Source organism: Pseudonaja textilis, chromosome 1, assembly GCF_049901715.1.
Source record: "Pseudonaja textilis isolate UNSWEBS1 chromosome 1, rPseTex1.2, whole genome shotgun sequence".
Lineage (NCBI taxonomy): Eukaryota > Metazoa > Chordata > Lepidosauria > Squamata > Elapidae > Pseudonaja > Pseudonaja textilis.
Genome location: NC_141990.1, coordinates 37,264,653 through 37,291,117, shown reverse-complemented (window position 1 = coordinate 37,291,117; position 26,465 = coordinate 37,264,653). Strand labels below are relative to the sequence as shown.

Genomic DNA, 26,465 nt, shown 5'->3' with positions numbered 1-26,465 from the left:
CTACCAAACATTGTCTGAAAGAGAGATAAAGGTATTCTTTAAAATTAAAATGATTTATTTCAAGATTTGTACAAGTCCTTATGTGAAACGTTCACCTTGTCGGGGAAGGTTTCAAAACAGGTCCTCACTGGGTCACGGCATCCAAATTTGGAAGACTTGAATCGTCGTATGATGTCCTGGAGAGTGGCAGCTACCACAAAGTACTCCTGTTTCAGACGCAATTCCTTTCCTTCAAAAAACTTAGCAACACAGAGGGGAAAGGAGGTTATATTAGTCTATGTCAGAAGCAGCATTATGAAGATACCAAAAGAAAGCAGGCTAATAATGGAAATGATCTGAGGGATTGTAAAAATCAAGCTCTTTTCCACAGCGAAAGAAAGAGATGAGATGGACTTTGCTAATCAGGTTTAATCCTCAGTAGTTTTCCTATCTCAGGTCCATATTCTATATAAAAGGCAGCCTTCTTTTAATAAGTTTTTACAAACATTCACATTCACATTTGTGGATCAGCACTGATCCCAAGAACATGGAAACTCTTAATTTCTTCTGAAAATAAATGGGACTTTAAGGACGCTTAATTCTCCCTGTATTGTATACCCAGTGGAGTTGACTTGGATATAGTGCAGTAAATGTAAAAGTCTGAGCAGAGGAAAAGTTTGCTACGGAGTGGTATGAGTATTGTGCTGCTCCTGAACAGAGATTTATTCAGAACAGAGAACAGAATGCAGGAAGATGGAACTAAGGAAAATTAATGAATGCAAGCCAAACATCACTTGTGCCTTTCACATAATTTTCATAAATTTTAGTCTCCTATTATGGCTTCTGCATTTCTCCTTCCCATCAGGAGTTGTTTTATGAAAATGGTGAGAAGTTCATCGGAGAAGTGGAAACTGGAGGATCACACTCAAAACACACAAACAAATAGTTTTTTCTAAGACAGTCAGCAGAAAAGCAGCCAAATCCACAATCCGCAATCCACTAAAAAAGATTTAACAAAGCATTTAAACTGTACTTACACTGCACAATGCAGCAGATACTTACATTATCATTGGGATACAACACTCTGGATATGTTTTCTGCTAGGTTTCTATCCAACACAGCTTGGATATAATCACCAACATTAACTATGAAGGAGAATGAAGATAAAGCTCAGAGTAGTTACATCAATGAAATGGAATACTCCAAGAGCTATACATGTTTATCACGACACAGCAGTCATTTCATAACATTTCCTTACCCTTTACCTTTGTTCACTGAAGTTTTCAAAAGTTTCAACTTGTAACTCATATTCTGTTTACAAATTCAACAGGAAAAAATTCCAAGTTGAATTCATTTTAAATGTGAAATAAATGTATGGATTCCTTGCCTAACTGCCTGTCTAGCTCTCAAGAGTTTTACTCTGGAATTGGATTTCACCATCTTTATTATTTTGGAAAAAATAATGGATATACATTTCTAAGGAGATGTGCAAAAGACCGTCTCGGTTTTCAGTATATCAGGTAATTAATGGGGCTTGGTTTTAGAGGTTAAAGAAGCTTTCTTCATTGTGTTTATTTACTATGATGTGTTCTCAGGAAAAAGAAAAGAAAAGGAACACCAGCTGTCAAATGTTTGTATTTTGTATTTTGTAAATTTACTGGTCATGTAATTTTTGTTTCTTAAGTAGGACTAGGAGTAGAAGTTTGGCCCTTGGTGACTGGAATTTTACACTTTTGCCTTCACTGCCCCTTTTAAATTATCTCCCTCCAAACCACTCTGCTGTAGAAAAGAAGCTACTTTTAGTGGCAATAACCAGATTCCCTTCTTTTGTGGATAACAGATTTGGGAAGCGGATTTTTATCAGACAAGGAGTAAAGAATTCTGAGTCTCTGATGAGCCAGATTTCTCTTTTTGATTTTTCTCATGACTTCAGTTGAGATAAAAATAGTTTTGCATATACATGCATACATTCTATTCTATAAGAATAGAAATAGATAAACTGGCTCCAAGTATATGTTCTATTTACATTTCCTTTTGTATAGCAGATACTGAAGAGAAGAGGGTTGTGTCATTTGGATTATTTAGATGTCCCTTGAACATACTTAGAAAGTATACATTCTTTGCTACATGCTTAGATTCTAAAAAGGTAATGTCAAAGGTGGGTAAAATGAGGACCCAGATTGTTGGGGGGCAATATGCTGACTCTGTAAACTGTATGAAAAACTTTTAACATTGAATAGAATAACATAGAATAACAGAGTTGGAAGTAATCAAGCCATAATCAAGCCCACAAATGATCCCTTTCTCCTGTTTTAGGTGGGGACAAAGAACCTGAAATAACAAGAGATTATGAGCAGTTAGGCATGAAAATAAAAGAAGTAGGAGTACAGATGTACTTTCAACATAAGGTCAACATCCAATGAGAGAATGGAGAATTTTAGAATTTTAGGAGAATTTTAAACTACTGATTTGAAGGATGATGCCACTGAGACAACTTTGGATTCACAGATCATGGTCTACATTACCTACATGAAGGGTTTCTGGAAGGGGATTAGCTGCATCTCACAAGAGCTGGGAAGAATGGTTTGGAAAATAATTGGCTCAGCTTATCTCAAGGGTCTGCAACCTGTGGCTCTGGAGCCACATGCAGCTCTTTCAGCCCTCTGCTGCAGCTCCCTGTCAGCTGATCCCACCACGGGCTGGCCCCTCCCCTCCCCATCACTCCTCACCTGGCCTAAGAAGGTAACGTTGATGATGGGGGATGGAGACTCGCTCCATATTCCAGAGCAGGAGATGACTGAGTGGGAGGGAGTGATGTTGAGTTGGCCACGCCCACCCAGTAACATCGGTTGTTAAATTATTGGCTCCTGGTATTTTCTTTTCTGTAGGAAATGGGTCAAATGGCTCTTTGAGTGTTTAAGGTTGCAGACCCTGGCTTATCTAAAGGGCTCTAAAGGGCTTTAAACTAAAATTGGAAGGGGAGGGAAAACAATCTTTAGGTTCCAATCCCAAACATAAACCCCAAGACAACCAATCAAACAATTAGGTAGGTAGTGATGAGAAGGAAGGGGAACTCAGATATAGAACAGGAGGCCGGGGGAGGCGGGGAAATGCAGGAGCAGCCATAAAAGATGCCTATACACTAATGCTCAAAATATAAGGAACAAACAGGACAAACTTGAATTTAAAAAACTGATAAAATAAACAAACACTTATATAATGATCTTAATCATTATTAAGAGTACTTACACTCTTCAAGGTTGAAATCATTGGGTGCCTTGGCTGACCACAGTCTCATAGTATTAACTGTATTGTTCTTGTATCCTGGAACCGGTGTATCATAAGGCATGGCAAGAACAACCTAAGGTGGAGCAAGAGATCAAATAAAGATGGGCTAACACAGTGACATCAAAATGATAGTAACCTGTAATTAAAGGGCGCTGCAATTGTTCACTCAAGTATATCACGCTCATTTTGTTTAAAAATGTGATTTACAATTCTAAACAGCCTAACTTAATATATTGCAAATAATAACATGAGACAAATAAAAAGCATTGATATTACACAGCAAAATAGACCCTTGTATCCTCAATAGTAAAGCATTCCCAATAGAAAAACCAAAGGAGAAAAGAAGATAATTCACGCCTCTCTTTAACTTGGCATTTAAAAAAATTCAGCACTGGGGCTCCGCAGGTCTTGCTAGGCAAGCACTTGACAGAACAAAGAAGGATCTGATGTTCTTTAACCTGCAAAGGAACTTGGCACTCAGTCACAGATGTTATTAAGTGAAGCTTTCAGAGAAGACTGTTCTTGGAAGGGGCTGGAAGGGAACGTAATTATGTAATTCTCTCGATTCTTGGCAGTTTAGCAACCCTAACTTTCCTCTCCCACAGCCTCCATTATCTCCTGAAGAATGTCTTTGTTAGCAGAACAACATCAAGAACAAAACCACCACTAGGTTCATGCAATACGCTAACTCAGGGCTACTCCTGTGTGGTTCAGAGTAAGCTACAACACAATCCCCAGATCCCTCTTCCCCATTCTCTGCCCTCCTCTGTTCATCTAGAGTTGCATTTCCTATCTGCTTTTGACCAGACTTTGTTTACCCTAAATGCTGCCCTCTTGCCTCTCTGTCTGGGTCATCCACTCTTTCTTCTTTCCGTTGTGCCCAATCGTTTTCTTTCCTGTGCTTTTCCATCTAGCTCTCCCTGTTAACGTCCTCTTTCTTGTCTACCCAAATTCCTTCTGACATGCATGAGCCAGCCTTTCCTGCCAACCAGACCTGATTCTTTCCAGTCTATTCATCTCCTCCAACCGCCACTTGCAGCTCTTTCTACCCTCTGCCCAATCAATCTATCCAGCATGCACAAACAAAATGCACGCGCGCGCACACACACGCAAAACTTCACTGACCTTATTTCACTGCTTTTCCCCAGCCTCCCTGTGATATGTTCACTTACTCGCTTGCTTATAGGCTGCAGGTTTCTTTGCTCCTTCCAAACAGGAGGAGAAAAATGTAATTTTTTTTCTTTAATGTGGGCCATGAGACCAAGACTGTGTTTTACAGTCCCTTCTACTTTACATTTTATAAAAACAAAAACACGTCCTTTTTCTGGGTTGGAAGGAAGAAGCAAGCTGCTTCTTTCATTTGTTTGAAAGCAAACAAAAAAGTTCTGTGCTTTTTGCATCGGTAGAAAAGTTTTGAAGTGGAAGCTTCTTTTTTTAGTGTAATCCTCATAATTTCTTCTAAAATTAGTCATATAATTTAAGAACAAATATTAGAATAGAAAGGAATAACATCAAATATAAAAAATAAAGAATAAATAAATTCAAAATAAATAAACAAAAAATAAATAAAAACAAAAACTAGTATAAGATGCAATTAAAAAATAAATTTGTGCCCTCAGCCTCTTTTAAGAGTACGACTTTCAAAATACGTCATAAGCCCAATGCAGCTTTGTAGTTACCAAACATTGGGTATTATTCCATATATTGCTTTATTACTTTATTGAATAAACCTTAAATGTTTAAAATCACAAAGCACATTAAGCCAGAATAAAATAAACTATATTTTAATATGGCATGATTCCAGGATATTGTTTTGATTTAAACAGGCTTATGTTTTAATCAAAGGGCATCTATGTGATAGAGAATGGTGGTTTGCTGGCTTGATCCAACCAGGCTCTTCATATGCACTTAAGCCACAGACGGTAGATTTGCTAGACTCAAGTGACATAAATCTATTCGTAATACACAAGTAAATAATTGTGGAAGACTATTTAAATTGGGATCTAGTCCTGACAAGCTTGGCAAGCTGCTTTGTCCAATTCTGATCTACCTCATGATAGCATAGGCTATCAGCAAGCACCAAATTGACTTGATTTTAAAAACACCCAAACACCCATGGGAAGTTTATGAGCTAGTCAAGTATCTCCTAACAAATGAAAAATGAAACATTGAGTAATTACAACTATCCATGGAAAATCATGTATTCCTAAACAGTTGAAAAATGGCACCAAATTTCAGTTTCGCCTGTCTCTCTAGTCATTCGTTTAGTCAATATGTCCAAGGAGAGCTGCTGTTTAAACCAATTATATGCTGCTAAACAACAAATGTGGAACACTCTGGCCCAGGGTCTATGTGGAAAACATAGAGAGGCTGAAGCCATAACAAGTCCAAATAAGGTTTGAAAGCACAGAACCCCATGTTTTAAATTGCTCTGAAGGTTTTTAATGTTTGCAAAAGCTCATACTGCAATAAATCCATTTGTTTCTACAGTGCTATAAGATATTTGCCTTTAGAACTGACATGGCATTCAGAAATATGACAGAATCTGTTCTTTTGAGAACTGAAGAATTACCCAAACATTTGGATAATTAAAGACTTGTAATCTAGAACCAATTCCCATTCCTTATTGTGCCATTGTGTTTTCACACACCTTTGCAGGGTGGTTTATAGTAGACTGAGGCCATTGTTCTTCTACCTACATAACATGGTTTTTCTCAATTTTTTCTTTTTTAAGCTAAAGACCCAGATGCGGCTTTATTAATTTGTTCTTATATGCTGCCTATACTCCTTAGGGATTATGGAGATGGTATTCTCAACATATCTGGAAGGTACCAGATTATGGGAGCAAATAAAATAAAATCTTTGCATCAATTGCATGGAAATTGATCTGATTTGGATCAATTCATACAATGTTTGTGGAAGCATTCATATACAACTACAATTAAATTTTACTCAAAACTGACTGTCTGATTTCCAAATAATTTAGAATGAAATCAACTTAAAAACTAGAATAATTCAAACTGCATTATTGACACATTCCTAGTGTCTGTTGTCAAAGCTATTCAGGCAGCATTTATTGCTCTTACCTCTGCTTTCTTTGATGCTTCCTCTGATCATTACCCTACTAAATGGCTGTTCTCACCCAACCCTTCTATGTGAATTGTAATCCAGCAAACTGGGGAAGTTCTACACTGATTTTATCCTTGTAACATTGACGATAGGTAGACAAGTACTCATTTCTATTGTCAAAGTCTCCAAACCAAAACTATTGCCATATAATATATCTGTTTTGGCTATTTTGTTCTTGTAATTAATGGTTTTCCATATGTAGCTTTAAAAGGTGTACCTGAGTATCAACCCATTTAACTTCATTAGGAGTATGAACTACTCGACCATAGAAATGTACAGGAAGCATGTATTCCGGGCGGGCTTTTTCCCAAGGATTGCCATAGCGCAGCCAATCATCAGCTTCTTCCACCTAAAACAAGGAGAAATGACTTACAAAAACAGTTGTCTTCTTTGCCAATGAATTGTGATTAATGAGCAAGAGCTTTTTTAACAGCTGAATGAAAGTGGGGGTACCCTCCCCAAATATGTTCACTTGATACAGCACTGCAGTCATTCTGGTCCAAATAATGATCTTTTCATTTTTCCAGCCTTTAATTTTAAATATATATCTTTGTTTTAATTGTCATAATCAATGCACTGGGATATATATGGTTATGAAACAGAAAGTTTATCATGCATTTCTTGATTTTAAGAATGTATAATAAACCTAACTGAACTGCTTATAATAGCAAAAGCAATAGCACTTAGACTTATATACTGCTTCACAGTGCTTTACATCCCACTGTAAGCAATGTACAGTTTACAATATTTCCCCCAACAATCTGGGTTCTCATTTTACCGACCTCGGAAGGATGGAAGGCTAAGTCAACCTTGAGCCGGTGAGGATCGAACCACTGGCAGTCTGCAGAATTAGCCTGCAAAACTACATTCTAACCACTGCACCACCACGGCAGGAATTCTTTGCACAAATACAGAGTTGAAAGTTGTTTCCTAAGTGCAGTAAGAGTAGCATGTGATAGAAATAAAGTATGTATGAGAATGGATACAAAGTTTAACAAATGGTTCAACATTGCACATGGATTAAGACAAGGATAAGTGATGTCTTGGAATAAATGTACAGTATAAAGGAAAGCTTCTGGTGTTGTTAGAGGTAGATCAGTTGGGAACATGTGTCTGTGTACCTTTGTATGCCATGTTGTTGACAGAGAACCTGAATAATTTGTAGCAAACATTAGAGATGATTTTATGATGCGATGAGCAGAATGCACCTGAAAATCAGCGCATCTGACTCCAGCAGATATGTCTGACAGGGAAATTGAAATGAACAATTGCCAGTTATGCATAAATGGCAAAATATAAACAAGAATATTTATGTTTCTTGGCAGAAGTTTACAAAAGATGAAAAAAATGAATGGAGAAGTTTTAGTAACTGCACACGTTGGTAGCAATGTAGCGGGTAGAAATGAGTTATGTTGTAAGGAACGAATATGAAAAAAAAATTAAATGGTGGTACATAACATCATCTCCAACAAACTCACTTATAATGAAAGTATCTTATACATTTATCAGTGCACGAACTATGACAATTTTAATTTTTTATGGCTAAAATCTTAGAAGATGCTGCCAGCATTAGTTTTATTATATTATGGTTCCTTAGTTCACCTATATAGCTTCAAAGTCTGGCATCATGACAGTAGCATTTTATGATGCTAGTAATCAATTAGGATAATCTGTTAAATATGCGGCACACCAGGCTTTTCCACAAGATTTCTCAAAGTTGCCCTTATGGACAATACCTAACCTAAGATACTGGTGTTTACCAAGCTGCCATCAGCTGCTGCATCTAGTGCTTATAACTGGCAATGCTAATTACTTAAAGAGCTAGTTGTAAAATATGTTTTGTGGGCCTATGTAAGGATGAGTCAACATACAGCTGCCTCTACAGGTTAATTTCAGTTTATATTAGTTTGGCAGCAGACCCACTTTCCAGAGTAATGGGTCAACCTTTACTGGATGTGTTCAAGCTGAATCTATAACCCTGCACTGAGCTGAAGGCTGGACTTGACTAGCTAAGTGGCTCTGTCCAAAGTCAATGATTTTATGACTTTTAGTCAGCATGGCCACTTCACAGGCACTGCAGCCTAACAAGTGGATGCCCACAAGTTACTTACTCCATTCTTAGAGGTAATGTGATGGGTATATATTAATGCAACCTCAGCTTTTTTAATTAAAAGAAGTGATCCAAAACAGCTCCACAATGAGGAACCACTTGAAAAGTCTCCAATGGCTTCATTTGGCACTGCATTTTTTTCTGAGGTAGGACCCCTCCTTGACAATAAAATATAGACTTTCTTAATAACAGTAATTGGGATCAGAATTTCTGTTGCTAAATGATGTGGTCACAAACATGACATTGTGTGACTACACTGCTTGGCAATGGCAGTTCTGGCACTTCCAGTTGCCGTCATTAAGCAAATCCTGTGCCCTCATTAAACATGATCTCACATGTCACTGTTTGTGAGCCCCTGCCAGCTTCCTCACACTGATGTTGTTTGTTAGAAGCTGGTAACAAAGATTGCAAAAGGCAATTGCACAACTGTGGAAAAAGGCAGCGCATAATTGCAAACTGATTACCAAGCGCCTGGATCCCAATGACGTGACGGTCAGGATGCTGTGACCATTGCAAGTACAAAGATCAGTCATAAGTACCATTTGTTCAGCACCATCACAAGTTTGAACTGTCAGTGGTTGTTAAAAAAGGATTACCTGTATAGCCTTTGTCTACAGATAAGACTTGGCTTCAATTTTGGGTATCTATGATTAAAAGATTCTCAAATAGTAGACTTATGCAACTGACATTCTTTCCTGCTGTTTTTCCCTAAGGCTTTAGACAAGCTTTAGCTACCATCACAGTCCTCTCTCAAGCTTGATTATCACTAGGAGTACCTGACAAGACAGATAGAAGTAAGGAATGATCTTTCCCTCACCTGCCAGCCATTGACAATCTTTTGATTAAAAATGCCGAATTCATAGCGAATCCCATAGCCATAGGCTGCAAGCCCCAGTGTTGCCATAGAGTCCAGAAAGCAAGCTGTCATGGAAAAGAACCAACACACATTACTGCCCAACAGAAATAAACACCCAGTCAAGCAGCTGTTACTGATGCAACTCAGTGTGTCTGTGTTTAGAAGACTGCACACCACGTCGTCGTCCCCTCCCACAAATGAGAATGGAATAGTGGCTAAGAGATTGAGCTAAAGACATGAAAGGTCTTTTATTTCAGCTCTTCCATGATCTCACAAAATGGCCTTACTAAAGGCACCTTTTCTCAGCCCCAATCCCCATGTTATTCAGGCAATAAGATTATAGTATCAGGTCTCAGAGTTGTTATGTAAAGATTATTAATAGGTTAAAAAAATATCAGTTTTTAATATAATAATATATAAATTACATAAAAAGGTCTTTGTATCAGTATTGCAAACAGCTCTCCATTTCATCATAGCATGTTACATGTAGAACAATCTAAGTGCAGCCATGCGGACAAAGTCTGACAATGCAGAATTCAGTTTCTCACACCCACCCAGCAAGATGCTTAACAAGGCAGTTGGTTGACTGAGAGCCTTTTCAACTCTGCATCCTATTTTATCAGTGCTATACTCCACTCCTCATTTTTTCCTGAATCCTCTTATATCCCTGATTGCAATACAAATGGTCTTCCTCCTTAGAAATGTACTGGCATCTTCTAATCAACAGTCACTGCTCACCTGCCAGACGCCCCAGTCCTCCATTGCCAAGGCCAGCATCTTCCTCAATCTCTTCCAACTCTTCTAAGTCAAGGCCAAGCTAATGTGAGGAGTAAGCAAAAGACAGGAAATACCATCAAGTATATAGTTTTATACTTGGAATTTGCAATTTCTTTCATTTTAGCCTTCTGTTAAAGGAAGAACAATTCTGATTCTTTCTGATCTTGGAGTAAAGTTAATTTATACATTCTATAATTTAGGTTGGATCTCTATGCTTTTTATGAACATTGAAAAATTTAACATCACTGCATGAATGGAATATCTGTTTATGTGAAATACCTTATAATCACCTCACTTCCAGTTTCTGACCCTTTTCTGATAGGATTCTAAAAAGAGGACACAGTCTTTCAACCTCTAACACATTTCCTGGAAAAATACACCCCTCAAAGCTAAATAGGTTTTTTAGCATTATTTTTATTGGAACTATTTAAAATAGTACTTCTGCTGGTCAAAACGGGCCACCTGTTTTTGGCCAGCAGAGTGTTGCTGAAGGCTGGGGAGGCCGAAAATGGGCCACATGGGGGCCTCACAGGGCCTCTGTGCAACCCATTTTTGGCCAGCAAAGTACTGCTGGAGCCCAGGAAGGCCAAAAATGAGGCATGGAGGGGCCCCATGTGCCCCCTCACATCCCATTTTGGTTGGCAAATTGCTGCAGGAGGCGTCTGTCCCATCTCCCCTACCTCACTCCCCACCCCCATCCCCGGCCTACAATCAATGCTGATTCGGCCCTCAAAGAAATCCAGTTTGACAGCCCTGGTCTATAGTTTGGGGTGCTGATAGTACCTTGATTTTCATTTTCTATGGTGAACATTCTCAGCTTGATTTCTTTCCAAACAAAACAACTTCTCTTTGCCCAGAAAGAAAAACTGGATCTTCATGAATTTGATAGCAAGGTAACTGTCCAGGCTAAATCACATTAGCAGCTCTGCCAAAAGGCCTGGAATCCATGAGTCATTCAGAAGTAAACATTTAAAGAAGTACTGTGGGCGGATTACACTGAAACCTTACAAGGCTCTAAAAATGATCAGGCTCTTTATTAATATAGTTTGTATCCAGATATCAAACAGATAAAGACTATTGTGATTAGAGTGAAAAAAAAGAGAGAGAAAGAGAAATGGTGCTTTGCATTTTGAGGTACATACAGCTCATAAACTATTGTATAAGCTATGGCTTGGCATTCCTTTTGAACACATAAAAGTTAGGGTTTGTACGGAAGAATGCTCTACTCTCAAAGGCTATGGATTAATCCTTCAAGATTTTCAAGGATGGAATAACAAGAAATTGAACAAAATAAAGTTTACCTGGTGAGTTTGGGGAAGGGGAGGGAAATGTGATCTGAAGTTTAAAATACAAAAATATCTTGGCATTATGTTCAAATTTATCATTTTTTTTTTCAATTTATGAATCAGTACATTAGGAGCAAATATTGAACAGGTCCCAGTAATGTCAGTAAAATATCTGCAATGGTAGCTGGGCTGTGTGCACAGTGTAGAAGTTTGTAGCTCTGATTTTATGTCCAAATTTAAAGAAATGTGATTACTAATGATTTGCTAATTTCCTTTGTTTCATTCTGTAACTTAGATTCTGAATTTAATTTCTATTCTGTTACCCCACCCCCCCCACCGAACCAGAGGAAGAAAGCTTTTTAGGAACTCATATTCACCTAATTTTCAAAAGAACGCACCTATGATTCTCTGGTGTTATTAATCCTTTAATGTGATTTGCTGAATTGTTATGTTGGCTCCTATATACAGACCATCCTTTCATTGTGAAATTATTGAAATTGAAATTATTTTCCATAAAAATAGCATTACATTAGTAACTAGATATAATCTTCAAGGGCGATATTGTAGAATTAAATACTATCTATGTAATGCTCACCCAGCCTGTTTTGTCAGTTTGCTGCTTTCCATGCCCCACTATGTTAAAGGCTCATGGCACAAGATTATACGTGCAACATTATAAAAGAAAACACATTTTTATATTTTATATTTTCCTGAAAAACTAGGAAGGAAAGACTCTTTTCTAAAAAAAATACAAAATTGAGACTTTCTGAATTTTAACATCATTTATGAACTGTCCATAAAAATATTATAAGCACCCCTTGCTTCCTTATGTACACAAACTGAAAAGCACCAGTCCAACCTCAAAGGTGGAACACACCTGATAAATAGCTTCATCGCAGGCATTCTGCAGACCCAGGTTCACCATTGTGTTCTGAAGCGTTCGGCCCATGTAGAATTCCAGAGACAGGTAATAAATACGCTAGGAAAGCAGAGAAAAGAGACAGAGTTTATATAGTCTAATATGTTTTGCACCCTGAGCCATGCAGTATGCGACAAGTCCATTTTTATTATATAAACCATCTGTGATATCTGCATCTCTCCTATTTCATCCTCACATCCACTTTTGAGGTCAGTGGGATTGAAAGACAATGGCTAGTCTAGACTTATCCTATGCTTCAGTGGGGATATATCAACTATCTGATGTGATGATGATGATTTAAATGGGAACTAAGGTTTAGTACATGTGAAAGGCAATAGATCAGTGAACACTGAAATAATGGCCAAATGGGATGGTGGCAAATTTCAGTGCCTAAGATAAGAGCAATGGCTATAGATAGCTATAAATAAAAGGATAATTCTAATTACTGCAGCAGGTTTGAGGAACGGAAGGAATGAAAGGCTTATTCAGTTCAATGATTTTGAACACAGCTTTGTGGTTCATTTAAATGGTTGTCCAAATGAACCACATTTATTTATTTTTGCAGAAGGGTATTAATTATTACATTAGTCTATTATTCCTGTCAAACACATTAATCACCAGCAAAGGTCATGCTGATAACCCTCAGCGCTGAAATCTAAAAGCCTATTTAAATCAATGGGAAAATTCTTAGATGCTCTTGGAAAGTGTTGAAATTTATCTAAATTTCCCAGAAAGAAATTAGGACGTTTTAAGGCAGTGTTTCTCAATCCCAGCAACTTTTAAGATGAGGGGATTTCAACTCAGAATTCTGGGAGCTGAAATCTATACATTTTAAAGTGGCCAAGGTTAAGAAATATAAAGAAAAGGTAGGAAAGAAGGATTTTTGCTTCTCATAAGGGTGGATAGGAAAAGACTGGTACTTTAAAAAAAACCCACTACAAACAGTGCAAAGCTTACAGTAGATGAATGATGACTGGAAGCTATGGGTATTTGCATACCAAAAGTTGAATGAAAAAAGCTAATTATATATGACAGTGACTAAATATCATTGCAGCATTCAGGACCATCACAAACAAGTGGCCATTCCCATACCACTTACTGCTTCTGCAATTATGAGGTGGGCACTTACTGTTCACATTCTCAATCTAAAACAGGTCAGTTCTACAGTTTGTTATGTTCCTACAAAGCCAACTGCATTTTGGAAAACACCTCCATCACATCGCCTGGTACACAGAAACAGCTCCATGATGTTCCAACCTCTGACTGAGTCTTTTACATTGTACGTCTTTGTGCATGTGTGTGTGTATTAAATGGCTAGCAAAAGCTCTAGGCTCAAGTAATTTTATTTGCATGTCTAAAAGGCATCATTTCACATTAAGAGATGGAATGACAAATAGGAACACTAAGTTCTTGATGATCCAGCTCCTCTGCCTTTAATAGTAGCTTGAGCTTAGTGAACCATTTCATTAATTTTTCATGCTAAGTGCCTGCTAGGCTGTTGTATAAGAGCAGGTCCAGTTTTGGGTTTTTAAAAAGTTGTTCATCTTAATTTCAGAATTTCTTAAGCAAGTTCTTTTTTGCACAATGCACATTTGGTAAGTTCTGTCCAAGTGATGGCTGTATGAATTGTTTTCTTCCAAAAACTGGCATAGTCGTGATAATTGGCATTCGGGTTTCAGGTCTGACTAAAAAAAAAAAAGTGTCGTATCCATGTAATATAAATAGAATAGAATTCTTTATTGGCCAAGTGTGATTGGATACTCTGATTCTCTTCAGATCACATAAATCTATGAGGCGGTGAATCTAATCGGAGCCAAAAATCTTCATGTATAGAAAGGGTGACATTTTAAATGCTGAAGCTCCAAATATTCCTGCTTGAATATTTGTGATCAAACTGGGGCAGGCCCAATGTTTAATTCCTCTTCCAAGCCTAAGGACACTCCTCTGAAAAAAGCCTCATGCAAACCCAAAAAAGTCAATTAATCCATTGCAGATCAGAGTAGTGAGTGCATCCTCTTGCATTTTTCAATCACCCAAAATTTGGATGAAAGAGAGTACTAAGTTCCCAAGATCATCCAGAAAGCTCCACTGTTGAGCAAGGGTTTTATAAGAATAAATGGGATATAAATCTCATCTATCTCTTCACGGTGATAATTTCAAAATTGTTCCTAAGTACTAGGAAGTGGATTTATACAAACTTCAATCAGCTATCCTGGGCCCTTATAATCTTGGATTGTACATACACAAAACACACACAAATATAAAAATGAATGACTAGGTAAATGTATTATAGATTGAAATCTATAGAGAGGCTAAACAAATGGCATCTTTTTCAGTGGGGGGCATTCAAGTAGCAGTGTGAGTTTATCAGGTGAAATATTCAGGTCCTTTGGTAGAGAGGTGTACACAGTGTAAATTTATATGTTTTGTCTCTTAGAGGTTTAGCACACACATTTTCAACTGTTCCTACCCCACCCCACCCTGAAAACATGAAAAATGTACAACTGACTTTTGGTAGCCTGATCTCAAGGTGCAAAATGAAAATGTGGAAATCACATGAAGTCTGATGCTTGTTCACTTCTGAAGTAGGAGGTCTTGAGATTGATAACCAGTGTTTTTAGTTAGAGAACAGATGGAGAATATGTCAAATCCAGGTGTTACTGGACTACAACTCCAATTTCCCCTGTTGTTCACTGAAAGATAAAAGTTATGGCTTGTTCAGCTAGAAATGGCAGATTCCCTATTATTTAGCTAAAGGAACTTATGTAGCAGAACTGAAAAGGAAATCTATTCCAAGATTTTAGAGAGCTATTTTTACACAAGATCCACTTGGCTAGGAAATTACTATTACTCTGATTCAATACACATCAGCTCTTTGCTAGTTTTGATTATATAAATGATAGTAACATATATGGCTTTAGGATATTACTGGAAAGTTTTCAGAACTCCTATATTTTTATATATTGGTTGAATTAATCTGGGAAATTGTCATATATTTGCTTTTTTCCTTGAAAATGCACAAAAACCAATTTGGTATAGTGACTAAGGTACTGGTCTAGAAACCAAAGAGACTGTGAGTTTTAGTTCATCTCAGCTTGAAGGCTGGCTGTGACCTTGATCCAGTCACTCTCGGCCCAGCCAATCTCAGGGTTTTTGTTGTGGAGAAAATGAAAGAGAAGGGAGTATTAGGTGCATTCACTGCCTTTAATTACTTATAAAGTAATAAAGGCAGTATAAATACCCCATGTTTCCCTGTGTTCTTTGTGTTCCCCTCCGCCACATTTTAATGGTATTTATTGTTGTTATTATTTTATTGTGTACTAGTTTTAATGTTTGTAAGTTGCCCAGAATATACAATTGGTATTCACTTAAGAGAATTAATACTTCTGGTGCTCCTGACAGTATCTGGTTGCCTTTTTAAAGAGCAGAAACGTGGCCAAGATGGAAGTCACATCTAAGCCAGTAGTGATTAAAAACGCAGCTAGACAACAGAATCTCAAAGAAGATAAAATGTAATTAACTGGATATTTATAAGGAAAATGATGCAGGGCCAGCTTTTTAATATAGCGTCTTACTCAATTTGGGGGATCCAAATACATTTGGATAATGGTTACATGTTCCACTGTGCCATATACCATATGATGCTCCTCAGAAACATGTGGTGATAAGGCAGTGGTCTGCTTAAAGAAACAGTTGGAAATCACTTAAGCTTTTGCCAAAATCCCAGCTTAGCATTTTCTGTATGTTTGAGATAAATGTCATGTCTAACATCTGCAGAGGAGAAGGTGTCCTTCTAAACAGAGCAATGCCTCACTCCAAGGAAAAGTAGTAAAGCTCTCAAATGTTTCTGCTTATTGACACGTCTTCTCTTGTTCCCCTTCCTGGGGAACGGTAAATTTTTTTGAGTAAAAGCCAATTTACTCAGTCAAATATATTTTTGATGAAATCATATTTATTTATGGCCCTAACTCCCACAGAGGGAATCTCATAACAATTTTGTGAACAATTAGCTAGCCTGAAAGGTAGAGATTCATATATACAAAGTGATGCATATGATCACTTTGATATATATAACCCCAGAGTAACAAGCAGAAAAACACACAAGTAAGCATAAGCATAACAGGTAGTCCTTGACTTACGACCAAAATTGAACCCCAAAATTCTGTTGCTAAGTAAGACATTTGTTAAGTGAATTTTGTTCCATTTTACAACTTTTCTTGCCACAGTTAAGTGAATCACTGTACTTGTTAAGTTAGTAACACAATGGTTAAGTGAATCTTGACTTCCTCACTGACTTTGCTTGCCAGAAGGCCGCAAAAGGTTATCACTTGACCCTGGGGCACTGCAACCATCATCAATATGAATCAGTTGGCAAGCATCTAAATTTTGATCACGTGACCATGGGGATGTTACAATGGTCGTAAGTGTGAAAAATGGTCATAAATCACTTTCTTCAATGTCATTGTAACTTTGGTCACTAAACGAACTTGTTTAAGTCGAAGACTACCTGTATTTACATTCACCATCAAAACCAGTGGGTCTCAACCTTTTCTTTACCACAGACCCCATTTAAATACTTTTTGTGGCCATGAACCACCAAGACATAACTCAAGACTTAAATAATAACATTTCTTCAAGCCTTCGTGGACCCCGTCACAACATTGTGGCCTCCTAGAGGTCCATGGACTATAGGTTGAGAACCACTAAACTATTTTCAAGATCTAAACTATTTTCAAGATGCAAAGATTTGAATTGTTTCAAGAATTTGGCTCCTGTTACAAGATATTCTTACACTGAATATACAACTGGCATTTGCTTAAGAGAATTAATATTTCTGAGGCTCCTGACAATATCTGGTTGCCTTTTTAAAGAACAGAAATATGGCCAAGATAGAATTCGCACCTAATTCAGCAGTCACTAAAAATTCATCTGGACAACAGGATGTCAAAGAAGATAAAATGTAATCAACTGGATGTTTATAAGGAAAAGGATGCAGGGCCAGCTTTTTAATGGAGTGATTTAATACAGAAAATGCCATCCTTTCAACATAATTCATTTTCCAATCTAGGAACTCTTGTATATTGCAAATACTTTTGAGGCAATTCTCTACAAGAGCTATCAGTATGGCCAAATCTGAGGAGCGGCTCATCACTGGATCCCTTAATGCCCCTTACTTCAATCGGTAGCAGCTTCCTTTTCTCTAACTCTAACTCGGCTAATTCTGTATGTAGGAAGAGGTAAGGTTTTTAAGCTATAGCGACTCGTTTCAAATATAAGTTATAATGGGTAGGTTCACATACATTAATCTAAACTCAAAGTACTTTAAAATTTGACCTTTTAGGCGAACCAGATTATTTCTGATAGATAAGGAAAGAGTCTACCTGATAAGCAGGAAATTAGAATTAGAATCAGAATAGAGGTGGAAGGTACCTTGAATTCTCATGCTAGATGTTGCTCTGGGGCATTGTGGGTTCAAGGGATGCTACTTGCTGAGAATGGGCAAGACTGTGGCCCAAGATGAGCTAATTATACACATCAAAGCATGCCCAGAAGTTACCTACAGAACACACACCTACTAAGAAATCTGGTCATGGCACATAAGAAGTCCTCCATTTGTATGCAAATACACAACAGGTAGATTTTAGGTATGTGAATGGTGTCGAATTATATAAAGATTCAGTTAAATTCTACCACACTCACTGGGACCAAATCCAATGGAAATTTGTGACGCTTACTTTGAAATCAACACTTTACAAATCATCACTTGCAGCCTAACCCTAATATCTTTATTTTCTTCCTTTCCTTTCTGCTGATCACGCTAAGCTTTCTTCAATGCAATTCTGGATCAAATCAAATGCCATCCTTTCAATATAATTCATTTTCCAATCTAGGAACTCTTGTATATTGCAAATACTTTTGAGGCAATTCTCTAAAAGAGCTATCAGTATGGCCAAATCTGAGGAGCGGCTCATCACTGGATCCCTTAATGCCCCTTACTTCAATTGGTAGCAGCTTCCTTTTCTCTAACTCTAACTCGGCTAATTCTGTATGTAGGAAGAGGTAAGGTTTTTAAGCTATAGAGCAACATCTAGCATGAGAATTCAAGGTACCTTCCACCTCTATTCTGATTCTAATTCTAATTTCCTGCTTATCAGGTAGACTCTTTCCTTATTTGCAATTCTTCAATGCAATTCTGGATTCATCTCTCCCAATGAAATATACTGACAAGTTTCTGTCATTCTAATTATTATCTGAGCATTTTTGGCCTAGAGCAAAAAGACTTAAAAGTAAGATCTTTTCTACCTGGTATACTCTCCCATTCAATCAGGTGACATCTGCAGTATAAATGAAAGCATATGCCAACTTGACCTACATTAGATTAAGCAACAGAAGGTCTGGCTATCTATAATTAAACTCCACAGCATAACCTCTAATTCTTGGTCCACACACTTGAAGTATACCCAATGATGCATTGCATCTATATATTCTCACCTGAACTGCAAGCAAAGGGGGCAAAGGCCTATTCACATTTTGCAAAGTGAATAGCAAAGAGAGGCTTTAGTAGGGCTGCTGCCCTAATGACACTCACATGCACAAAAGTAGGGATTGGTTGCCTCTGGCTGAGGAGTTTAGAGGACACTGCCAAAGCTTTTCCTGCTTTGCACACGAGGGGAGGGAGGAAAAGAGGAAGAACTGAAGTCCTTTGCCTATATCTTAATTTACATGGGACTGAGTCACTGAGCAAAGCCAATGTTTCTGCTGACCTTTACACTCTAGCTAAGTTGACTACAGGGAATTAGTAGTTGATCAGAAACCTGAAAAATTGTGGTTCCATCAACTCAGAAATGTTATAGGGAAAGGAATTGGGGCAGGCCTCCAAATATCATACAACTGGCCACTTCATTGAGGTCAGAATACTGACAGTATTTAAATAATACTGTGGTATTATTTAAACTCCTCCTCCTTCTCACTCTAAAGTCCAGAGTTTCAATTTATCTCAGATTTCTTTGTCCATTTCAGCATTCATCCTTTACTCTTTCTTCTTCTTCTCTGGGGCTTTCGCTGGAGATTATTTCTGCTTTATTATTATAGTGCCTTTTCAAGATCTTTCCAACTCTGACCACTGCTGGAATTGTCCCTGAGTCAGAAATGAATTACTCCTCCTTGAAATCCACCATTTTAATGAATCTGCAGTTTAATATTTTTAATTCCCTATCAGGAAAGTCATATAAATTAAGAAACTCGTATTGAACTGTATCCATATTTATACTTCCCTTGCTACTTTTGTACTCCCCTTTGTTACATTTGTACACTATAAAATCTACAGCCCAAATTTGTGTCGCTAACATATCATGGACATCATTCATTCTAATTTGAATGACTAATACAGACTTCTTTAATTTTTTTGCTTTCATAATATATTTACTACATCCAGCAGGGCTAACGTCAAAGGTGTGATGGAACCATAACCCAAGACTTCTGGAAACATTCATATTGGCTAAGCTATTATATCTACTAATGTAATAGCTTCATTCTATATGTTGCAAAAATGTTATTTTCAATGCCATGAAACCTAAAAATATGTCTCCTATAGTTGTTGTTGGTGTTAGAAATCTATATATATAAATAAGTTAACAATGATATTATAAACAGATTTAATCAAGAGACAATATATGAAGACAGAAACAAAAGAAATCCTTGTAAACATTCAAAGTTCAAGGATATAAAAACTGCTAAATGAAAAATTAAGGATTAAGAAATAGAATTTGTACTATAAACAGGTAGACTAGAATTGAATTAAATTAATATAGATTCAATTACAAACTATGGAAATATAAATATCACCTTTCTCAGTTTCCTATGAGACATTTGCCACTTTAATAGCTCTATTGCCCAGCATTGCCAGAAATATACCTAACTGAAAGTTAAAGTTTTACATTCTATCCCATTACCCCTTGTGTGGTTCTTGTAGATGGTAGAATTCATTGCGATCCTATCAAGCAGCCACTGTGGTTTTATCTTGTACACTATCCAGAATCACTATTGTGAGTGGTCATATAAATAAATAAAATAAATAGAATACCTTTATTGTCATTGCATTCCACAAATGCAATAAAATTTGAAAGCTACTCCAGCACAGTGCGTGAATTGTAATTTCACTACTTATTTATACATTTAAGCAGCACTGACAAAGAATAGAGAAGGCTATGATATGAGGAAAAAGTGAATTGTGAGAAATTATTCTTTCAAATCTTTGGAATTTAATATTATCTAATTAAGCTCCTGGCCTAGCAAGTTTAACATAAATAATTCCTTGATTACCCACAATTGTGATAGTAGCTGTTGAAACAGATGGTTTGAAATAAATGAAGATGAGATGATATCTGAAAAAGTAAATCAGTGGCTAGCAATTTGTTTATGCTCTAAGTCAGTAAATATCATTAACTCAGAATACTTAACGTGGGGAGCGATATAATTTCCCTGTGGCTGTTCAAGGGTTCTGGTTGCACTAAACAGCTTCCATGCTCTTCAAACGAATTTTTTTCAGCTGACACTTTGAACCATTGGGTAATTAAATAATTTTAGGCTCTGGCTTTTCTTTTATATTCCTCTCAAATGCTTTCAGAAACTTCAAGGTACTGATTGTTTAGACATGTATTCATTTTAAAAAATTGCATTTTATGAATTAAGTGTTTCTTGGTCAACCAGACCCACACAAAACAAAGTTCCAATGATAACTTAGAATTCCCAAAGCAGCATAACTTATATGACCACCATGTCATTAGATCAACAGATTTCTAAAAAACAGATTTTAAAAAGGTAGTTTACAATATTTGAAGATAGCTTCTTCATTCTTCCAAGGCAGTTGATCTTTCTCTCTCAAAGACTCTTTCTTCTGAATCAGGCCTATGATATTTTAACAACAAAGCCTCTCTAGTGGTGACTATTAAATTAATTATAGTTGTATTATGATTGTAATTTTTTGGAGGGGAGAAATAGTTTTGGGATTTTTCCTGTTCAGGTGCTGAAATAATCTTACATTTCTTAAAAACATTGAATTATAGCTATTTGGTGGTGAGTCTGAGGCAACCATCTCTCCAAATCAACTTCTTGGATTTTATTCTAATTTTAGTGCAGAGATCTTCTAATAAACCCTCCTTATAAAAATTACAACAAATCCATGTTGGTTACTGTTGGGCTGAATTGCTTTCCATCTTTTCTTAAACTGATAGAATATTGTTATTGTTATGTACCAACTGTTTTTGACGCCTTGATATGAAATTTGCTGTCTCTGTTGCCAATCCCAATCTTGCATCCATTTTGGCTACATGACTAAGAGGGTATTGTGATAAAGGGAAAAAACTGCTACTTTAACACCACTGTTTAAGGATGACCTAAGCTGTTTTAACATATAGAGCATCATTCTGTAATGATTGAAATGATATTAAACTTGTCCTGTGTTAGTGTGATTTTAGCAGAACAATGGCTGGATGACTCTAGAAGATACTGTAAGGAACTAATGACCTTGTCTCATTGCAGACTGTGCAAAAGAGGAAGGGAGTGTCGTGGGGAAAAGCAGAAAAAGCTGTTATCAGGGAATATTCCTACCATGGTTAGCTACAAGTGGAAAAAGATTTATGGCTGCAGAGAGATCACTGCATACAGGGGTAAAACAGAGAAGACTTTTAAAAACCTTTTGCAGCAACCATTCAAGTTGACCGGTTCATTAAAGCCTAATATACTTATCTTGGCATAAGTAAACCTTTCCAAGCCTGGTACCCTCTAGATGTGCTGGACCTCAAGCCCATCTTCAAAACAGCTGATGGGAATTAGTCCAGAAGGGATCCATCTAAGGAAGGCTGATTTCAATATGAATGCAGCTTCTCCTTGTCTTTGACAAATCCTTCACCCTCCCAATTTGTTGCCTGCTGAGAAGATTCTTCCTAGCCATGATCTAATTGCTCTTTGATGCACAATTTCGCTGCAAAGACACCCACACACGTTCTCCGGCAGAGGGGAAATTTCCACATTCTGTACCTGCAAGGCCTCCTGTGCCTATGTCAATCTGGGAATCCTTGGGGAAGGGGGGGGGGGGAGATGCATGCACGCTCGGAGTGCCAGGTCCGCATCTTTTACCTTGGGGTCCTTCTCGTAATAATATTGCTGGGTGCGGATCCACCGTCCCACCAAATGATCGCGCACAGTGTGCGCCAAGGCGAAAAAATAATCCCGCGGGGTGGCCACATTCCGGTCTTTCACCAGGGTGAAGTGGAGATGCCGATTGAAGCTCTTCCTAATCTCCGCCACATCGCCCAGGCCGGCGATGCCCCGCACGCTGATCTGTTTCCTTTTTTCGCTGTCGCTAAGCGGAACGGCCATCCCGGCTAGTTAAGCGGCGGCCCCAGGAAGGTCGTCTGTCTGGAACGGCCCAGTCGTCGGAGCGAGCGGCTGTTTCGGCTAGATTGCTCTCCCTCTCTTCCTCCGGCTGCAGTCGCTTGGGCGGTTAGCTGGATGCGAGGTTCATCGGAGGTGAGGGGTGGGATGAGAGCAAAGAGCTGCAGCCTCGATCCTCTCCTCCTGCTGGCGGCTCTGGCAAAGCTTGGCCCGGCCTCGCTGCGGCAGCGCCTGCGCTGTGGGGACGAGGCAGCCGGAGCAACTTTCAAAACAAGACCAGTCGGCGGTGGCGGTGGCACTTCTATCGCTTCCCTCTCTTTGCACCTTTTCTTCTCTGCGCTGGATCGTCCCGGGATATTTTCCTGCGATGCTGGCGAGAGGCGCAGAGCAGCAGCGGGCAGAAGCGGGTGAGCGGAAGCGCGAAGCGGATCACCCACAGATGAAAGGCATCCCTCGGGCGCCCAACCGAACGTGCAGCGGGCCCTCCTGCCTTTGGAAAGCGCAGCTCAAAGAGCGATGCAGCGTCTGCACATGCGCACTCTGAAGACCAGCGTTAAGCGCCCCGATTACGGCAACGGGGCTGGAGATCGATGGGTGCCTGAAATCCGAGGGATTTGGTCCTGTGTATGTATGTCTTGCCTTAGGACACTTAGCCTTAAACCGGCTGAAGGGGAACGTTAAGCTCTGTGCAGGAACGGAAAATAAGTAGCTCAATATCTAATATTCAGTCAGAGTTGAAGAAGCTTCATGGATGAGAAGCGAAACGTATTCAAAGAAAAATCAGAAAGTCCAGTTGCCTCTTGCAAAAAAAAAAAACACCTTTGAGACAAGTAGCCAAAAAAGTTATCGCTTATGAGACTTATATGGACTCGGTTATAGAGGCTATGAATGCCCAGCTGAGAGACCTGAAAAAACAAGTGAGGAAGAGATCTATCCGGGTAGTTCTTAGGAATCAAAAACGACTTGATGTCACATCATCTTCAGTTACCAGTTGCATTAAATCCGCTGAAAAAAATGACTGGAGCTAACAGAATACAAAGTTCATCTATCAAGCGGTCTGATGCTCTCTCATATGACAGATTACTTGTGGTTTTTAAGGCGTCAGCATATGGAGTACCATTTAAAGTGGATGTGGTTCATGCCAAATTGTTAGCCTTTAGGATATCATGTGATATGTGATCAACTGAAGTTTAGTTATCTGTCAGATGTCTGGAAATGTTTGCTTTATTAATTCAATTTATAGATCACTTACTCAATGTATGATTTTGAGTGACACTCAAACAAGTTAATCAATAAAGCATCTACAAGCTCCCAAATCTGAGGTATCTGTATACTGTATCAACAACTTCCCAAACTTGCTCATATTCCATGGATATCCTGGTACCAGTAGGAAACTACCTGTCCCCAAATTCAGAGGAATAGCTGCAGACTTATTTGTTTTTACTAGAATCAGGAACCATTTATTTTTGCTCTGCATCACCCCTGCTTCAGGAGCAAATACCAGTCTGATGGAAGGGGTGTGAACTTGTCTGTAGAAGTGCGGAGGCAATACAATTGAATAAACAGAGGCTTGGGATGCCATCTGCCCTAAGGAAACTTTTCCCAAGCTGTCCTGGACATTTTGTGCAACTGGCAAATAATACATTCAGAATATTAGTGAATTAAAATAATTAGCCGTTTCCAGGATTTGGGAGAGTGTACCTCCTTGTTCTGACCATTATATAGATGAAAATAGGAAAAAAACTGCTTTTACAAAAAGTTCTATTGTCACAGCAATAAGCATTTCAGAAATTTAGCAATCTTCCTTACCAGGAGCTACAAAGGTTAGTTGATTATCAAGGATAGATCCCTGTCCATTTCCTCCAACTTCTAACTTTCTTAAAGGAGCCAATGGACATGTAAACCGAAACTGCATTGGAATGAAGTGGACATGTGCTATGGTGAATTTTTAAGTCGGGCAGGTCAGACAAACAAAATTACTATGTCCAAAAACCAGCATAAAACAATACTATATATATTGTAAAAGGTATAAAAATATAAAACTATAATATGAAAGGCAAGAAATGATTCTATATGGGGAGAAATACACACAAGATTCATTATAGGCAATCCAGGCCTAAATCAAATTAAGATTAAAGTGTATACAAAACAAATAGGTATAGAAGCAGTTGCTGAAGGCAGAAGGAAGCAAACATTCTTAACTTACTGCACCTCTGCATGGTTTGCCAATTGCACAGTAGCAGATAGGAAAGCACTCCAGAGGGTTAATGTCATTGCCCAGAAGATCATGGGTTGCCCTCTCCCCTCTTTGGAAGAGCTTTATAGCTCCCACTGCCTTAAGAAAGCTCAAAACATTCTTAAAGATTCATCTCATCCTGGGCACCCTTTTTTTGAACTATTACCATCTGGCCAATGGTACAGAATAATAAAAACAAGGACAAACAGACTGAAAAACAGCTTCTATCCCAGGGCAGTAGCTCTTTTGAATTCTATTGTATAGTGCATTGTTGGTGTGGTATCGGGGTTTTCAATTCAATGTGTGGAATGTGAAGGATGTGTGTTTGTGTTTATTTTCATGGTTATGATGTGTACTGAAGATGGTGTTCGATTTCATTGTATGAGGTGCAATGACAATAAAGTAAACTAAATATAAATGAAATAAAAAATGAGAAAATATATTGTTAACTTGTTACAGGCACCAGCTTTTACATACTGCCCCTTAAAATGTTGCTACATTGTATTGTTTAGGACAATAGATGTGGTTTCTGATATGCCTGGAGTACCTGGAAAATCTACCAACAAGGATGTTAAAATATGTGCTATATAGTTAGCTGTTAATTTTGGCAAACTAGTATCGCCTTCTCATTTGTTTCTATCTTCCCAACCCCACAATGACAATCATTCTGACTACTCTCTAGCATCCATGAGGGAAGGGCAGTCTTAGCCATAATTATTAAAATGTAAGGTCATTTGAACTTCCTTCCTTCAATTTCATAGGCTTATAGCATGTGAAAAATCTGAGGCCCCAATGCCTTGCATACCGCTCCAAGCCTTCACACTGTGATGACCCAGAATGTAACAAAATCCAAAATGTAAATAAATGTTCTTTAATGCCTCCAACTTGGCCCCATTGTTCAATAATTCTCAGTTGGAGATAAAACGTACTCAAAAATAGTCTTCAAAAGAAAGCAATACAGTCTGAACTTAATGAGCAGAGGTGAAAATAAAAATCAAACAAAGTACAATGATGAAATTTCCACAGCGGAACGTAAGTATTTACCAAATACAAGGAGATAACAAGGTACAGTCTGTTGAAAGGATGCCAACCAAGATAACCTCAAACCAAAATAAAACATGCTTTGTCTCCAGCACATTTGCCAGAACGCAGGTCCAAACTCTTATGCAGTTCTCACAGTTGCAGCCCATGAAAAGGATCAAGGCCCTCTCCTCCCAAGTAGACCATGTCTCTCCCTTATCCTCTCTCCTTCCTGCGTGCCCTAGGATGGAGAGGGGATGGGCCTGGGTCCTCCTCTGACTGCTCAGCTGGCCTCTGCCCTTCCCCAGCCTCCTTCACCACCTCTGAAGCCACACTTCCACTCCCTGTTGGCTGGTCCTCCTCTCCCTCAGTCAGTCTCCACCAGGGGCATCACACACACACACACACACACTCATTAAAATAAATTTGGTTTGGAAAACGTAGATCTTTTATATCACTCAAAGCCAAAT

At 38.2% G+C, this 26,465-nt stretch overlaps 1 protein-coding gene across 1 annotated transcript in view; it reads right to left on the bottom strand.

Annotated features, from left to right (window-relative positions):
* Positions 1–23,252, bottom strand: part of PYGB (glycogen phosphorylase B) — a 43,252-nt gene extending 20,000 nt beyond the window's left edge. Inside the window, exons 1-8 of the mRNA XM_026695978.2 lie at positions 22,482–23,252; positions 12,303–12,404; positions 10,101–10,179; positions 9,324–9,427; positions 6,614–6,745; positions 3,229–3,340; positions 1,042–1,124; positions 96–239 (exon numbers count right to left, since the gene is read on the bottom strand). Coding sequence (XP_026551763.1) covers positions 96–239; positions 1,042–1,124; positions 3,229–3,340; positions 6,614–6,745; positions 9,324–9,427; positions 10,101–10,179; positions 12,303–12,404; positions 22,482–22,724 — 999 coding nt within the window. The 5' untranslated portion in view covers positions 22,725–23,252. The remainder of the gene's footprint in view (positions 1–95; positions 240–1,041; positions 1,125–3,228; positions 3,341–6,613; positions 6,746–9,323; positions 9,428–10,100; positions 10,180–12,302; positions 12,405–22,481) is intronic.
* Positions 23,253–26,465: the final 3,213 nt, after the last annotated feature.